The following is a 17175-nucleotide window of genomic DNA, read 5'->3' on the forward strand; positions in this document are numbered from 1 at the left end:
ACTGTCCTGCAGACAGAATGAATACTGTCCACTGGTGAAGGACAGTGCTGTTATTGCAGGGGTCTGGGAGCCTTTCTGTTGGTTCAGAAGCCCTGAAGAAGGATTTTCTTGTTGTATGTTTACAGAAATCCTGGGAGAGGGCTTTGCTAATGTGTTCAGGGGTTCTAGGACTGTTCTACAGACAGAGGATGAATTCATGAAGGGACTGGCAATGTATCTTATGGCCTTGCTAAGCCTTGTCTCCCCAGGAACTAAGATTGCTGAGAACTTGCCTCGTGTCAAGATGAAGAAAAGACCTCCATTTGGGTATTAAGTGCTGTGTTTAAACTAGATGTAACTCTGGGGTAGATTCAATTGTGATCTAGGGGTGGGGAACTTTTGACCTTATGTTTGGAAACTAATCTCCATTTGAGAAGAGGGGCTTTGTGGTGGACTTAATTAAGGTATAGCCTAGGGGTGGAGAAGTATTTAGAACTGGGACTTTGTAAGTGATTGAATGATTGGAAGGTCCTGGGGTGGGGTAGTACTTGGAGATTATTTAATCACACTTAGTAAATGCTGTATTTGGAATGATGTCATGTTTTGATCTTCTCTGTTCTGGGTTTGTTACTGAATAAAATGGAGAGCACCTATGCTGGTATTCTGAACCTTGGGAAGTTGCCTTTCCTTGGCATTACATTACACTCAATCACCAGCATGTACTCTTTGATCCTATGACAGTGGCATCCTGGCTCTTCCAGAAACAAGGGACAGCTCTGGGCATTCTCTCTGGCTGCCCCCCATGCCTGGAATGGTCTCTCTTCTCCTCTCTGGCTTCCTTCAAGGCCCAACTAAAATCTCACCTTCTACAGGAAACTTTTACCAATCCCTCTTAATTCTCAAGTCTTCTCTTTCTTAATCATTTCCTATTTATCCTGTATACAGCTTGTTTGTACATATTTATTTGTTGGTTATCTCCCTCATTCGATTGTGAGCTCCCTGAGGGGAGGGACTATCTTTTACCTCTTTTTGTATTCCCCATTCTTTGCACAGTGCCTGGAACATAGTAGGTGCTTAATAAATTCTTATTAACTGGCTGACCTTTTACAAAAACAAAAGTAGCTTCAGTTTCCATGTAAACACTCAGGCTAACAAGGTACCGAATATAGGACTTTATTTAACCCAGCAAAAAATGCAAAACAGTAGTGACTGCCATCTTAGTACCTAAACAGTTAAAATGACCTTTCTAGTTTTTCTTCTATCTCTTGTGATCTCTACCTCCTTGGCATTGCCCTAGGATTGAGAGTCCCTGAAAAGGGAAGGCCATGGGGTCATTAAGGAGTTAACCCTTTCTCCCCCTAGGTAAGTCCCTCTTCCCCCAGAGAATCTATACAGTTTTCCAGATTTATGGTAGCACTTATGGCTGAGGCTCTCCCCATGGGCCCATAAAAGGACAGTATTCAGAGTCAAGCAATAACCCTGGGCACCCTACAGCCCTCCTGACTTAAGGAGTGAGGTAGGGTCCCCAACAAAGGGAAAGAACTGAGAATTACTAGAGAATTGATCATAAGCTCACATGGAAGGGGCTTAAGAGTTCATCAAATCCAAGCCTTTCATTTTTTTTGATGAGCCAAGAGAAGTCTGGTGACTTGGCCAGAGTCACTTGGCTCTGAAGTATCTGAGGGAGGGTTCCAGCCCAGGTCTCTGACTCTCAGGGTACTGTGCCTCTGCACCCCTCCCCTAGATCTGCAGAGTCCAAAAGCCCAGTAATGCCAATCAAAGGCAAATTCCCCAGGCTGTTTTTCTACTTAGGAGCTGTCTGGCCATTCTTCAGCTCCCGCTCTTTCTTGGTTCCCAATTCTTGCGCTTGCTCCAAGAACTCAGCACTGTCCACAATGTCCAGAAAGCTCGGTCTGGGGATTGCTTTGCTGGTCCTCTGCCACATGGTTCCATCCTTTCCTGGGCATGCAGGCTTTTCTTTGCAGGGAAACTGGAGTCTAGACCTCTGGGAGTAGCCTCTCTCCTGTCTCAGTTGTGGATCTCTCCTGTATTCTCTGTCTCTGCTCGCCCTTTTAAAAGCCAAGTCTAAGGGTCTGACTCAGATATATGACCAGCCATGATTCAGTCATTCTCAGATGTAGTGTTAATGGTCATGACTACAATTTGTGTGGGGAGATGTCTTCAGTGATTAGAGCAAAAGCCTCGGAGGTGTCCATGGGTGGCAGACATACATTCTATACAGTGATTGGTTTTGAGATGAGACAATGAAGTAATTACCAAAGCTGTTTTTTTATGGACACGTGGCATCTTAGAAAATGTTAGTCCCAATATCTAACACAGGATGGGCACATCTTAACCACAACAGGTGATATGAAACTTCTAGAGCAGGGGTGGGGAACCTGTGGCCTCGAGGCCACATGTGGCCCCTAGGTCCTCAAGTATGGCCCTCTGACTGAATCCAAACTTTGGTGGGGAACCTGTGACCTGAAGGCTGCAGATTCCCCATCCCTGGTCCAGAGCTTGTGGCATCTCGACAACTCCCAAATCATTAATACTTAGAGTATTTATTTAAAATGCCTGCCACAACCATGAACACAAAGCAGCCCGCAATGGGCTGGATGATTTCAGAAAGTATAATCACCAGCCATTGTCAGCCAGTTCCTCAAAGCCCAATTTAGCAGCTAGCTGGCACACTGATGACGTAGTTCCCCCGTATCAATAGTGCATAAAATTAATTAATTAGCTGATTATTAGAAGGTAAGCTCCTTGAGGGATGGGGTCATCTTTTCTTTTTGCTTCTGTCTGAATCCCCTGCACTTGGCACAGTGCCTGGCACACAGTAGCACTTAATACATGCCCACTGACTGACTTGTGGATGAACACAAAGGTGCTTTCCCAAGGAAGTAGTGGTTGGAATTTTGTCCGCTTGCACAGTTCATTCCCCAAGCTTGAGTGGGAGGGAAGATCTCAGGTCCTCATGAGTGGTGCCCTTTCATCGGCGGTGCCCTGAGGAATACACAGAAGAAAGAATGGTCAGGTTCAGGAGGGCCAGGCTGGGAGGATCTGATCAAAGGGGTTTAAAACAAAGTCCTAGCTCAGAAATATCAGTCCTAGGATTCCCGTACAAATAGGGCACAGCTAAAAATAACAGGAACAAGGTGCTGAGAGCTTTACAAAATAATCCTTATTTTACTACCTTACACTATTGGGCTGAGATGAAAAAGAAAAATGGCTCGACTTGGCAGGAAAGCTTTCTAGGGAAGCTGTTTCACATGGGACTGCTTTACTCTTCTTTCATTTCTGACTCTCTGTGACCCCATTTGGGGATTTCTTGGCAGAGATACTGGAGTGCTTTGCCATTTCCTTCTCCAGGACATTTTTCAGATGAGGAAATTGAGGCAAAAAGGGTTAAGTGACTTGCCCAGGGTCACACAGCTAGGAAGTGTCTGAGGCCAGATTTGAACTCGGGAAGATGAGTCTTTCTGATTCCAGGCCTGGCACTCTATCCACTGCAGCGCCACCTAGCTGCCCATTAAGGAACTGTTAGGGCTAGGACAACCAAAAACCTGCACCTAACACACAGCATTTACTTCAATAGTTCATAAATGTATAGTTTCACGCTTGTGGGTATTCCTCTGCCCACAGACTGCTGACCTCTCCATCTCTTAGACAGGTTAAGAATTCCTTTGGCTAAAAGAATTCATTACATAGTGGCCACGCTGATGATAGACCTGTCCAGACTTAGCTAGACTTGTCCTCAGGAGATGGACACAGAGGCAGGGGTGTGTAGGAGCCAGCTCTAACCAGCTGGTGAGCTCCATTGTTGAATTTTCAGTGAATGTTTATACCTCCAACATTTGGCAATTTAGTGATTGTTTTGTTAATTGTCTAGACTTAAGAAAGTGATGGAGAAACTGTAAATAATGCAGATTAGATTTAAAAGTGTGTCATGTATATATCCATCCCCATATCTTCCCTCCTTCTTCCTCGAATCCCCCCATTCCCACCTCGCTCCCACTCCCCACCCCTTCTGTTCCTTGCCATCAGGGCTGGTTGTTAAACGTTTACCAGCACAGTTTTTGTTTTGTTTTTTTGCTTTTTGGAGGGGGGAAGGTTAAGTGACTTACCCAAGGTCACACCCTCTAGTTTTGTGTTAAGTGTCTGAGGCCAGATTTGAACTCAGGTCCTCCTGACTCTAGGGCTGGTGCTCTTATTCCCTGTGCCACCTAGCCACCCCATTTTTGTTTTAGTTTTTTGGGTGCGTTTTTTTGTTTGTTTGTTTTTGCTACCAGCATGCTTCTGGACACAGTTCATTGCAATGTTAATATTAAAGACTTCCAGTTTGGTTAAGATTTGCTTGAGTCTGTCCTTTAAGGGCAGCTAGATGGTGCCATAGTGCACAGAGCACTGGGCCTGGAGTTAGGCAGACTCATCTTCCTGAGTTCAAATCCAGCCTCAGACACTTACTAGCTGTGTGACCCTGGCTCTATTGGCAAACCCTTTGAGAACCCAGAGGTGCCTAACCACCCATCACCTACCACCTACTACTCTCAGACATCAAAGAAGGGTTCAGTGGATGCTGCATATACTAAAAAGATTTGCTGAACTAAGTTAAAATTATAACAGGTGAAGCATTTAGATTGTTATTTTGTAGTTTTAATCAGGGTCTCTCTTTTTTGGAAATTAAGTTGTGTGTGTGTGTGTGTGTGTGTGTGTGTGTGTGTGAACTTTGCATCAACAAACCCAAACATTGTAATGTACAATGAATGAGAAAGATGACTATGCAAAGCTTTAAACTTTAATTATAGTTTATAAAAGATGTGTGTTTATATACACAAACACTTTTTTTTTCATGCCAGATCTGTGATTTCATTGGGGTAGAGAGAACATAGGGAAAACTCCTTCTACCAGTTCAGATGGGTACTTTCTCTGCAACTTATAATCTTAGAGAACTGTCTGAAACATTGAGGTCAAATGACTTGGCCAGTATCACACAGGTAGCATATGGCAAGAGACAAGACCTGAACCCATGCGCTACCTCTTACACACATACCCGTTTATATAGAGAGATACCTATATATCTCTACATATACGTGAACACGTATCTATATGTATATATGTACATGTTTATATATTAGCACTTATATGCAGCCAGGAAGATTTGGGTTCAGATTCCTCCCCTGCTTTGATCCCTGATTTAATGAGGAAACAACAACTTTCATCTATTTGTTTGTTCCTCTTCTGCATGTGTTTCCTTCTACACACTAAAAATGTTTTATTGATGCTTTTAGGTGGGGAGAATGTATCTGTCCCTATCAAACAAAACACATATCTTAACCAAGATTGCATTCATCATCCATTTTCTATCATTTTCTATCTATAGTCTATCCATTTTCTCTGCTAAGAAATGGGAGCTACTTTTCCTTGTTAATCATCATGTAAAGTAGTGGTTAGTGGCTATTTAATCAGTTGTGAAGTTTCTCAAAATAATTTTGCTTCACGTTATTATTGTAGTTATCATGTAAATTGTTCTTCTCGTTTGGTTCATTCCAGTCTGCCTTCGTTTGTACAAATCTTCACTGGCTTTTCTGTGCTACTCATTATTTCTTACAGCACAAAAATATTCTATCCCGCTCATAAATCACAATTCTTTTACTCTTTCCACAATTGATGAGCACTCCCTTAATTTCTAGTTCTTAACTACCATAAAAGTATCATCAGAAATATTTTAGTATATATGAATCCTTTCCCTCTGCCTTTGATCTCTTGGGGAATAAGCCTGGTAGTGGTATGAATGTCAAAGGGATGCACAGTTTAGTGACTTTTTAGGTAAACAAATTTTCACTCTACACCCCCTGCATTACTGTGACTATCCTTCCACATCCCCTCCAACATTTTCATTTTCACCAGGAATATGAGGTGGAACCTCAGTGTTATTTTATTGATTTATTTATTATTTTTTTGGAGGGGGGCAATTGGGGTTAAGTGACTTGTCCAAGGTCACATGGCTAGTTTTGTGTTAAGTGTCTGAGGCTGGATTTGAACTTAGTTCCTCCTGATTCCAGGGCCGGTGCTCTATTCACTGTGCCACCTAGCTGCCCCCTTAGTGTTATTTTAAATTGCACATCTATTTTTATTAGTGATTTGGATATTTTCTTAATAAAGCTCTCGATAGCTTGCATTTTTTCACTTGAGAATTGGCTGTTCGTATCCTTTGACCAACTTATCTTTTGGGAACGGCTCTTTGTCTTATATATTTGCATCAGTATTTATTTCTCTTAGAAATTATATCTTTATTTGATAAAATCAAAGTAGATTTTTTTCTAATTGTTTCCCTGCTGTCTCCACTATATGAATCTTGCATATAACTTTATTTACAAGTTGTCTCCCACATTATAATGTAAGCCCCTTGGGGTAGAGGCTTTTTTTTTTTTTTTTGCTTTCTTCGTTTCTCCCACAATTAACACAGTGCCTGGCAAACAGTAAAACATTAATAATTGCTTACTAACTGATGGACTAATTCTAACTTGCAATAACTTTGGTTTGTCCAAAATATTTTCAATTTTTTGTAATCAAAAATTGTCTATTCTGTCTTTTCTAATCATATTTCATACTTGTTTAGGTAAGAATTCTTTATGGTTTTGAAAGATGTCTTCTTCCCTTCTCTATTTTTTAATGACATTACCTTCTAATATTTAGGTAATGTAATCATTTGGAATTAATTGTGATACACAGTCTAAGATGTTGCTTTGAACATAATTTCTTCCATTCTTTTTTTCTAGTTTTTCCAGAAGTTTTTATTAAAAACTTCTCAAATGTCAACTCCTTTAAATTGATCTAACTCCCAACTTATTCCAGCAGTGATGTAAACAAGTAACTTCCCTGTTCAGTATTAGGACTGTGAATCTAAGCTTCATGCCATTTACAACTAGGGGATAATTAATCCAAAAGAATGATCATGGGTGGCTAGGTGGCACAGTGAATGGAGCACCGGCTCTGGAGTCAGGAGGACCTGAGGTCAAATCCGGCCTCAGACACTTGACATACTTACTAGCTGGGTGACCTTGGGCAAGTCACTTAACCCCAATTGCCCTCCAAAAAGCAAAAAAAAAAAGAATGATCAAAAGATCATGGTGACCACTCACTCACCTCTTCTGTTGACCCTTGTCCTTTGCATGCCATCCAGGTAAAGACCAAACCCAAGAGAACTCCCAGAGCCATGATGATGTAGGGAATATTCGTGATGACCATGGTGGTGTTTATTACAGACTTGAGTTTTGTTGCGGAATTTGTATCAATAACAACACTCTGGAGAGACAAGGATAGCCATTCCCATTGGTCAGAGTAATTCTCACTCAGGGAGAGAGCTCAACATTGGACATTTGTTCTCCCCTGGATTTCCTCCAGACTGCTTCACAAAGCACAACATGTTGTCCTTTAAGCCAGTTGGACCAAACTCAGATAGAAATGGGGGGCTGCTGAATCATATATAAGTATCCTTGAGGGCCAAATATTGACTTAGAAAACCACATATCCACATTACCTAGGTTCTATTGTATTTTTGGTTATTTTGTTAAATACTTCCCAATAATATTTTAATCTAGTTTGGGCCGTACTAGATGTCTCCCTTTGCCTGCTACAAACATCTTAAAGTATACATTTGTATGTGAACATGATTGTTCCCTCAAAATAAGCTTCTTGAGGGCAGGGCCTCTTTCATTACCTGAACCTTGAATGCATATATATATGTTATATATTATATATAATATACATTATATGTATTATATATAATTTCATTATATGTATTATATATGATTTCATTATATAACACACACACACACATATATATATATATATATATATATATAACATATATATAAGCCCTTAAAGGGAGGATCTACCCATGAGAACATAATTGAGGGGAAAAAACTTGTCTTATTTCCTCAGAATTGAGGGGGGCCAACAGAAAGGAGAAAATATATAACAGAATGTGGATTTGCAAAGGATTCTGTCAATATTTCTTTAAGTAACAAGCGTCTCAAATACATTCAAATTGTGATTTTTCTTTAGAACGATTTGATTTGCACATTAAGTCATCTGGAATGAATGAATGTGAATAGGGAAATATTTACTGTGAGAGAAGCACATCTTTGAGGGTGTAGGGATTATAACTGCCCAGTACACAAGGAAAACCACTGAGGCAGAGCTCTGAGCCAATGGCATTTCATTAAAGGGTCCATGATCCCATCTAATGAAGTAGACCTCAGATCTTCCTCATGATCTGAGATGTCCCCTTCTTCCAGAGCCTTGTTTTTATAAGGCTTGATATCAGATTTGATACTTGAACGATCTAGAGAGCCACACAAAAGACAGAATCCCATTGCTTCATAGATCTTGCTTCACGGGCCAAAAAGGATGCATCAGCTAGAAATGTCATGTCAGCAGTGGGGTCTCGGGTTGGGTGAATCATGGGGCATTTTCACTGAGTAAGCTTTCATAAGATAGTCATAAGATGGTCACCTGATCATTCTGGCAAGAGAGAGTGGTCTGGAGGTACAAAAAGAAGTTGGGGGACTTTGCATGTAATTGACCTGCAATGCTGGGTTTGATCACCATGACAAGGAAAAACAAGAGTGAAGGTTATCTCTCACAAGGGAATATTTTGGGATATGGTGAATGATTCCCACTCTTTGTCTAAGGCATGATCCCTGCGTAGCAGTGGAAATACGTGCCTTGGTAATATGGCTTGTAGGAAAGCAGGACAGCATAAGGGGACCAGGTTTTCTGAGTACCCAAAAGGACCTGACAAGGCATGTTCCTTGTTAAAACATTCCTTTATTTGAAATTGGGAATCTCCTCAATAAGTTACTCAAAATAGCCAATAAACAAAGCCTGTATGTAAGTAATCTTCAAACTCCATCTGAGTCATTAATTTAATTCCATCTTCTCTCTAAATTTGAGCGAGTACCTCTCAGCTTCCTGACAGAGGTGCTAATGAGCATAAAAATGTTTCTCAGTGATTTTGGGAAGAAAAGTTTTTTTTTGGTTTTGTTTTTTTAATGCAATGGAAATAATACTGAGTCAGAGTCTGAGGGGTCAAATCCTGTCTCTTACATTTATTACTTGTATGACATAAATCAAGCAAATCTCCCTCATTTTCCTCATTTCTAAAATGAGGAGGGTTGGACTAGATAGTGTACCTTTCAGCTCTGGAGCTGGGATCTTGTCATCTTTGGTGATACCCAAACTGGAATAAATACACACAAACACGTACATATGTGTACACCAGAAATTGTCCATGTGAGGACAAACAAGTATGGGTTTTTTGTTTGGTTGGTTGTGGGTTTATTTTCTGAATCATCAAACTCTTCTTTCAACTCTCTTTAAATTACAAATATATTTTTAAAAATTGGATATAGTTATAAACCATTTTTCCAACTGAAAAATCCCAATCTTCTCAAACAACCATGCCCATAATGTTCTCTTAAGACTTACCTCATTTAGATACATGATTGGGAAAACCAAACTCTTGATGTTTCCAGTTTCACTACAAAAAAAGAAAGGACAAAAAAAAATTTTAAAAAGTAAAAAAAAAGGACAGTCATACTTTGCCATATTTTTCTACATCATAAAAACGCATCATGATAATGACATGTGAAACTGAAGGGACAAGTTTGTAACATGAAAACAGTTGTTAAGACTACGGAGGAAACAGGAATTTCTTCCTTGGTCTTACCACTGAATCCTCAGTTGTTTTCTTATAAATAGATGTAGATCAGAAATTAAATGTGAATTATCTTGTAACTCTAGATTCATCATTCATTCAACAAAAATAAAAGTGCCTTCTCCATGTGTCAATTTTGCAGATTCATGAGGTATGCTATGAAATAATGTTACCTGTTTTTAAATGAACATACCAGAATTTTTGTGTCCAAAATGAATGTTCCCTTCCCAGCAGTCACTTAAGACTATCCACCTACAAGTATGATGCAGTTACACCTCAAAGCATATTTGGAACTCTTGCTTAATGGTACATGGCTTTGCATATTCCCAGAATGATAAACCTTCACCAATTAACAATTCACATTTGTTTATTCTCTTCTATGGAAATTATAATTTTCTTCTCAGAAGCTTCATTTTACAGATGAGGAATTAAGGGAGTAAGTCACACAGGTAGTACACGAACCTGTGTCTTTTATTTCCAGTTTCAGTTCTCTTTACATTTATCAGGCCATCTCTGTTTACTTATGAGGGTAGAATTTTGGGGAGGTTAGGGGGTGATGGGGACCAGCCCCAAATTATTAGAAGCTGATTTTAGTGAGTGATCCCTTATTAAAGTACCTCCTACCTGCAGTATTCTGGTCCAAGCCCTGGAAAACTGAAAAGGTAGAAGGGGGCTAGATTACAAAGGGCTTTGAATGCCAAACAGAGCCTTTTGTATTTGCTCCTGGAGACCATTGGGAGGCACTGGAGTTTACTGAGTAGGGGTTGACATGATCAGACCTGTGCTTTAGGAAAATCATTTTAGTGGATGGATGGAGGATAGATTAGAATAGGGAGAGACCTAAGGCAGGCTGACTCACCAGCAGGCTACTGTAATAATCTAGGAGTGAGGTAGTGAGGATCTACAGCAGAATGGTGGCAGGGTCAGAGGAGAGAAGGGGGCATATATGTGATGTTCCGCAGGTGAGTTTAAGATGTCTACTGGACATCCAGTTCAAGATACTGAAAGGCAGTTGAAGACAGAAGATTAGAGGTCAGCAAAGATACTGGGGCAGGAAAGGTAGATTTGAGAATCAACAGCATAGAAATGGTCATTAAATCCACAGGAGATGATGAGATCAAGTGAAGTGGTATAGAGGGAGAAGAAAAGAGGACCCAGGACAGACTCCTGACGGGCTCCTACAGTTAGAGAGTGTGATCTGGAGGAGGAGCCAGCAAAGGAGACAGACAAGAGGTCAGACAGGGAGGAGAAGAATTGGGAGAGAATGGTGTCCCAAAAACCTAGAGAGAATTTTCAGTTTGGAAAGGCTTCATGGAGAAGGTGGGATCTGAGCTGAGCCTTAGACAAAGAACAGATTTTTGACAGGAGGAAATGGGAAGGAAGTCATCCCAGGGAAAAGAAACAGCACATAGGTGATTATGGACAAGGAGTGTTTTAGCTAAGGAGACAAGGCTTGAAAGGTAAATAAGGTTCTGAGGGCAGATAGCAAGGGGCCAGGCTGTGGAAGGCAAAGAATTTCGGACTAGAAGAATAGATTTTTCCTGGATGCAATGGAGAGCTACTTTTGAAGAGGAGAGTGATGATGAAGGCAATGCCCTAAAAAAGATTTATCCAAGGGTGGTGTGTAGGATGGACTGGAAAGGAAAGAATATAAAAGCAGGGAGAATGGTTAGAAACTAGGGAGGTTTCCAGGGCCCCACCCAGGGTGGTAGCGATAGGAATGGAAAAAAAATAGATTATGAGAAATATTGCAGGGGATATGCATTCTACTTTCTAACAGCCTCTCTGAAGAGGCCAATTATATACCAAGCCCCCTAGGGCAGGAGTCAACAGGGGACACACACACACACACACACACACACACACGGAAGGAGGAGACTTACTCAAATCCATCTATGTGTCGGACGTAAACATTGACCTGTAACCTCTTGGATCCTCTTAGGATAATCCCAGTAAGCTGAAAATTAAATAGAAAAAAGGAGGAAAATGTTAAAAGAAATATTTAAAAGGATCTATTTAAAAGGATCACTATCAGACCAGCATTCACAAAATAGTCAAAATTATAAAGAACAATATTGACCCCAAATAAGAGATAGCTCATCCTGCTCTCTGAGGGGAGGGAGAGGCATCAATGGGTATAAGACATTGTGTATAATACTAGTTTTATTTTGTGTTTTGATGTTTTTTTTTCTTTTTTTTTTTGGAAAACTGTTAAAAGGGGTGGCTTTCTGGAAGGGAAGGGGAAGCATACAGGAAGAAATCTAGATGATTTTTAAAATAGATTCTTTTTTTCTTTTGCTTTTCCATAACCTAGATATCAATAAAAATCTATTCTTAAAAAGCATAAATGTGACATTTTGCTTAGAATTTCATTTCTTTCTAGTTCTAACCAATATCAAGGCCTCTCTACAAGGTTTGGTGGACAACACACTAGTAGGAACTGTAATAAAAAGAAAATAAACTATGAATGATCACTTAAAATATAGGCTCCCGGGGCCTTGAGCTGGAAGGGACCTTCGAAATGATTTTGGCAATCCCCTCCCCATTTTATAAATGAGGAATCCAAGGCTCAGAGGGCAAGTGCATTGCCCAAGATTATCCCAGTGGTAAGTCACCCTATGAATGTGGCTTAGAAAACCAAAGCCAGGTCTAAGCCCAGGACTCATTTTCTGGTTTCTTGCAGAGAGGGTATAACAGGATGGTTCAAACAGTTTTTGGTTTGTTTGGTATTTTTCTTTTAGCTCTAATGGCATAATAAAGATTAGCAAAACACTGAGTCATGTAGAAAGTGTAAGGAAGCAGAAATGGGGTTTTGACCCTCTACAAAAGCATAGCTGTCCCTTGCAAAGAGAACCCCAGTCTGGAGCCAAGTAACTGATGGATACAAAAACAGGACAAAAGCTAGGAATCCTCCATTGTGACTCAGACCCCTCAAAATGCTGTCATTCAATCACACAAACCCCAAGCAAAGGATCAACTACTGGGATGGGGGGGAGGGCTGCTGGGAAGGAGAGGATGTGGGGACTGGAACATACTGAGTATGCTGAGAGGGAAGGGAAAGGGTATGCATCTAGAAATACTGGAAAGTGCACACACTATCACTAATGAACATCTATTTGCCAATGGATTTAAATTATTCTTTACTATTATTACAGAAAAAGGGGAAAGATTTACTCAAATCCACACATGGGAATAAAATCAAAGAGGAAAATCATTTTAGGCAAAACACTAAAAATTCAAATTCAAATTAGCCAGTGCATCAGGAAGTACTTATTGAGTGATGATTATTTACCAAACACTGTGATAAATGCAAAGAAAAAGCAAAAACAGACCCTGCCTTCAAGAAGCTCAGATTCTAATGGGGGAGACAACACATACACATGTGTGTATGTATGTGTATATATGCACCTACACATATATATCTGTATGTGAAACAAATATAGAGGAAAGGGGACTAGCAGCTGTGGGAAGTAGGAAAGGCCTCCTGTAAGAGGTGTTCCTTGGGCTGTCTTAAGGAAGGCAAGAATTCTAAGAGTCAGAGGTAATAAGGAGGGAGAGCATTCCAAGCATGGTTCAAAGACACATGGGGCTGGCATGGAGAGCAGTCATGTGTTAAAGGACTGGAAAGATAGGTAAGGGGTAGGTTCTGAAGAGCTTTAAATGACAAAGAGAAGTGTTAAATTTAATTCTAGAGGTTAAAAGGGAGCCATTGGAAATTACTGAGTGAGGGTGGGATTGACATGAACAGATCTATGCTTTAGGAAAATCACTTTGGCAGTTTAGTAGAGGATAGATGGGAGCAGGGAGACTTGAGGGGAAGAGATAAACTAGGTAACTGCAAGAGGCAATAAAGCCCTGAACTAAGGTTGTAATTTTTTGAGGAAAGAGAAGGGAAAGAAAGTATGCAAGAAATGTAGAGGAAAAAATTATAACATTTAGCCACTTAATTAAATATTTGTGATAAGTGAGAGTGGAGTCAAGGCTGGTACGCATGTTGTAATGTAGGTGACTAGAGGAGAGTGTCCTTGACGGAAATAGGGAATTTGGAAGAGAGAAAGGTTTTGGGGAAAAGATAACTTGTTTTGGACATGTTAAATTTGGGGTATCTAAGGGAATCCAGTTCAAGATATCTGAAAAGCATTTGATGATAGGGATTGGAGTTCAAGAAAAAGACTAGGAATCATCTGTGTAGAGATGATAGTTAGACACATGGAAGTTGAGAATAGAGAGAGGACAGAGGAATAAGAGAGGAGAGCCCAGAATGGGAATTGGGGGGCCCCCACAGTCAATGAGTACAACACAAAGATCCAGCAGAAGGGACTCGTGGAGTTAGAGACAGACTTCTGTCTAACTAAGGACATCAGTTCTAGCCCAGAGGAACTATGCGGTGTCGATTTGACCACTGAACACAGTCATATCCAAGAGGAGAAGGTGGTCAACCACATCCAAAGCTCAAGGCCATTATATTTGGCAATTAAGAGATAATGGGCAACTTTGGAGAAAGTAGTTTCAGTTGAATGAAGCCAGACTGATGAAGGTTTAAGAGTGAGAAGGAAGGAAATGGAGGTATCAAAAGTAGATGGCTTTTTAAAGGAATTTAGGGTTTAACAAAGTGGGCCACACCCATAATATATACTAGGGAGGCAGAGAGTTTTGAGCTGCAGACTGGCTAAAGCCAACCAGGAATCCACACTCTGGCATCAACATGGTGAGCCCCTGAAAATGGGGGGCTGCCAAGCTGCCTACAGAGGGACGTATCTGTCCAGGCTGGAAAACAAGCAGGTTAAAGCTTTGGCTTTTTTTTTTTTTCCACAAAATCCATTCTTCCATTGTATCTTCAAACTTTTTTTATTCTGCATCTTTTGTCTGGCAGCACATCCCCCCTCACCTCCTGCACTCCCAAGAGGCCCTTCTAGCATTGGCTCCAGGGCCTCTCCCGGTTCTCAAGCCCTTGTCTTCCGTCATCATGATTCTCCTCTGCCTCTGCCACTTGCCTTTGGACTCTCTGCACCTTACCCCCTATAAAGGACTAGTGCGACCATCATTGTGACTACTAGATACCCACTTCTCTCCCTCCAAACTTGAAATGAGAATTTTTCTAAATTGTCTCCCACTTCGGTGGCTATAGGCAAGCATGCCATGCCTCTAGTATATTTCCAAAAACTTATTAGGGGTTCTTAACCTGGGCTCAGTGAATTTGTTTTTAAAAATATTTTGATAGGGGTGGTTAGGTGGCAAAGTGAATAGAGCACAGGCCCTGGAGTCAGGAAGACCTGAGTTCAAATGCAGCCTCAGACACTTGACACACTTACTAGTTGTGTGACTTTGGGCAAGTCACTTAACCCCAATTGCCCTCCAGAAGGCAAAAAACTTTTTTTGATAATTATATTTCAATATAATGGTTTTCCTTTGTAATGCTGTGTCTTTTATATGCATTTAAAGACATGATTCTGAGGGGGGATCCAGAGGCCAGACTGCCAAAGGGAATCGTGACAGAAAAAAGGTTAAGGACCCCTGACTTGGAAGAGAGAAGCATTGGTGTTCATGAAATATTTTCCTGTCAGGGCCCTTGAAACTTTGTTTATGGAAGAGGGAGAGCTCAAGTCTTGTAACATGGACAGAAAAGTGCTTGGCTAGGTTTCCTTTCTCATTAAAGCTGCGGTAGTTCTTAAGAGGGTTCAGTATAATGAAACTGACCCAGAGGAATGGCGTGGAGAAGAGGAAGTCCTCTGACACCCTGAGGACGTTGTACTCACGGGGTTGATGTCCATGAACGTTTCGTGGTCTTCCTTCTTTGGATTCATGCCTTTTACCGCTGAAATAAATTTCTCATCTGCTTGGTAGAAGTGTGGAGAAGACAGAAAAATAGGAGCGCCTGTGTTTCAAGAGAACAAAGGGGAATTTCATTTAACATTTAAATATGAAATAAATATGATCTGCTTTGTCTGACGTGGCTTCCCAATTAGAATGTAAGCTCCTCAAGGGCAGGGGCAGTTTTTACTTTTTCTTTGAGTCCTAGTACAAAGCATAGTGCCTAGGACGTAATAAGCTCAGTGATGCTTGTTGATGGAATCATTAATGAAGCCAAGAGTAAACATCCTCCAACCCCACACCCAGCTTCTAGGGAAAAGAGTTGAATGCAGTGATTTCTGGTGGAATCCTTGGGGCTAAAGATGGCTTTGGCTTTGTACCACTAGGAGTTAGCATAGGGCTTCATACCTAGTAAAGATTTCATAGATGTTGGTTGAACTGAATTGGTTGAAATCCCATTTGTTGAAGGAACACTGATTTGGCACAGATATGCTGATAGTCTATTACAAGTACAGCTGGGGTACATGTCTTAGGTCAAATTTGCTTGGGCTCTAGCCCAGGGACAGCAAGGATCATTCAAGGACACCTAGCAAGTCAATGGAGGAGGTTAGAGTGAAGAATCTTGATCCTGCATCCTTCACTTCTACACCCCTTATTAACTAGGTCCCATGAGCCAGAGACATTCCTAACCCCGAAATCATCGTTTCTAAAACCATTTGGATAGTGGGGCAAAGGATAATTTGTCATTTTGATTTGGAATGATCAATATTTCCCAAAACTATTAAATTTAAGGCATGATGACACAAACTGACATCTGTACAATGTGTTTCCCAAACTACTACATTCCTTAAAACCAAAACATTTCATAACAAGGATCCCTGAGAAATGTCAATTCCAGCTGGGATTGGTCACTGTTTCCAGATCTACCTGCTCCTTCATGGTGATGGGGTCAAGCACCAGTGTTTAGTGAATTCTGGAAACATCAACCAGAGAAAATGTTCAAGAGGCAGCGGAGTCGCACAGTGAACTTCGCACCAGATGGACCATCAGAGCATCAAATTCCACCCACACGGTTTGTTCAGTGGTTTTGAAAAACAATTTCATTTCCCTGGATCTTCTCTTCCTTATATATAAAATGAGATTTTATGACCTTCCAACTGACATAAGTGTAGGAAACATTGGCTCAACATTAAAAAAGAACCCCCTCATGGTAGAGCTAAATAGAATATTTCTGATTATTTCAGTTCAGTGTGCACATTCTTCCTGTCTTTCTCCATCTTTTCCTGTCTCTCTCTGTTTCTCTCCAAACTGCCATTTTTCTTTATTTCAAAAAATTTTTGTTGCATCGAAGTTGGGGAGGGGAAATGGATAGATTTAGAAAAAAAAGTCATCAAGACAAAAAATATCAATAAGAAACACATAGTTTATATATCTATCACTTTAAATCTTACAAAGCACTTTACGTATCTATTTCATTCCATCTTCACAGTGACCTTTGTGAGAGAGGTGTGAGCCTTATTTTAAAGATGAGAAAACCAAGGCCTAGGGTCACATAGCTAACAAATGTCTGAAGTGAGATTGAAATCTAGTTCTTGCAATGTCATACAACAGAAGTGTCAAACTCACAGCCAGCAAGCAGCCCACAAAATGTAATTAGGAAA

The 17175-nt window shown here is 40.6% G+C and overlaps 1 protein-coding gene across 1 annotated transcript in view; it reads right to left on the minus strand.

Annotated features, from left to right (window-relative positions):
* Nucleotides 1–1136: 1136 nt before the first annotated feature.
* Nucleotides 1137–17175, minus strand: part of SCARB2 (scavenger receptor class B member 2) — a 58910-nt gene continuing 42871 nt past the window's right edge. Inside the window, exons 8-12 of the mRNA XM_069092149.1 lie at nt 15460–15578; nt 11587–11660; nt 9475–9526; nt 7129–7287; nt 1137–2985 (exon numbers count right to left, since the gene is read on the minus strand). Of these exons, the coding sequence (XP_068948250.1) occupies nt 2947–2985; nt 7129–7287; nt 9475–9526; nt 11587–11660; nt 15460–15578 (443 nt within the window). The 3' untranslated portion in view covers nt 1137–2946. The remainder of the gene's footprint in view (nt 2986–7128; nt 7288–9474; nt 9527–11586; nt 11661–15459; nt 15579–17175) is intronic.

This window comes from Petaurus breviceps, unplaced genomic scaffold, assembly GCF_028583685.1.
Source record: "Petaurus breviceps papuanus isolate PSGF00001 unplaced genomic scaffold, PetGlider_PUasm1.0 126, whole genome shotgun sequence".
In the NCBI taxonomy this organism is placed as follows: Eukaryota; Metazoa; Chordata; class Mammalia; order Diprotodontia; family Petauridae; genus Petaurus; species Petaurus breviceps.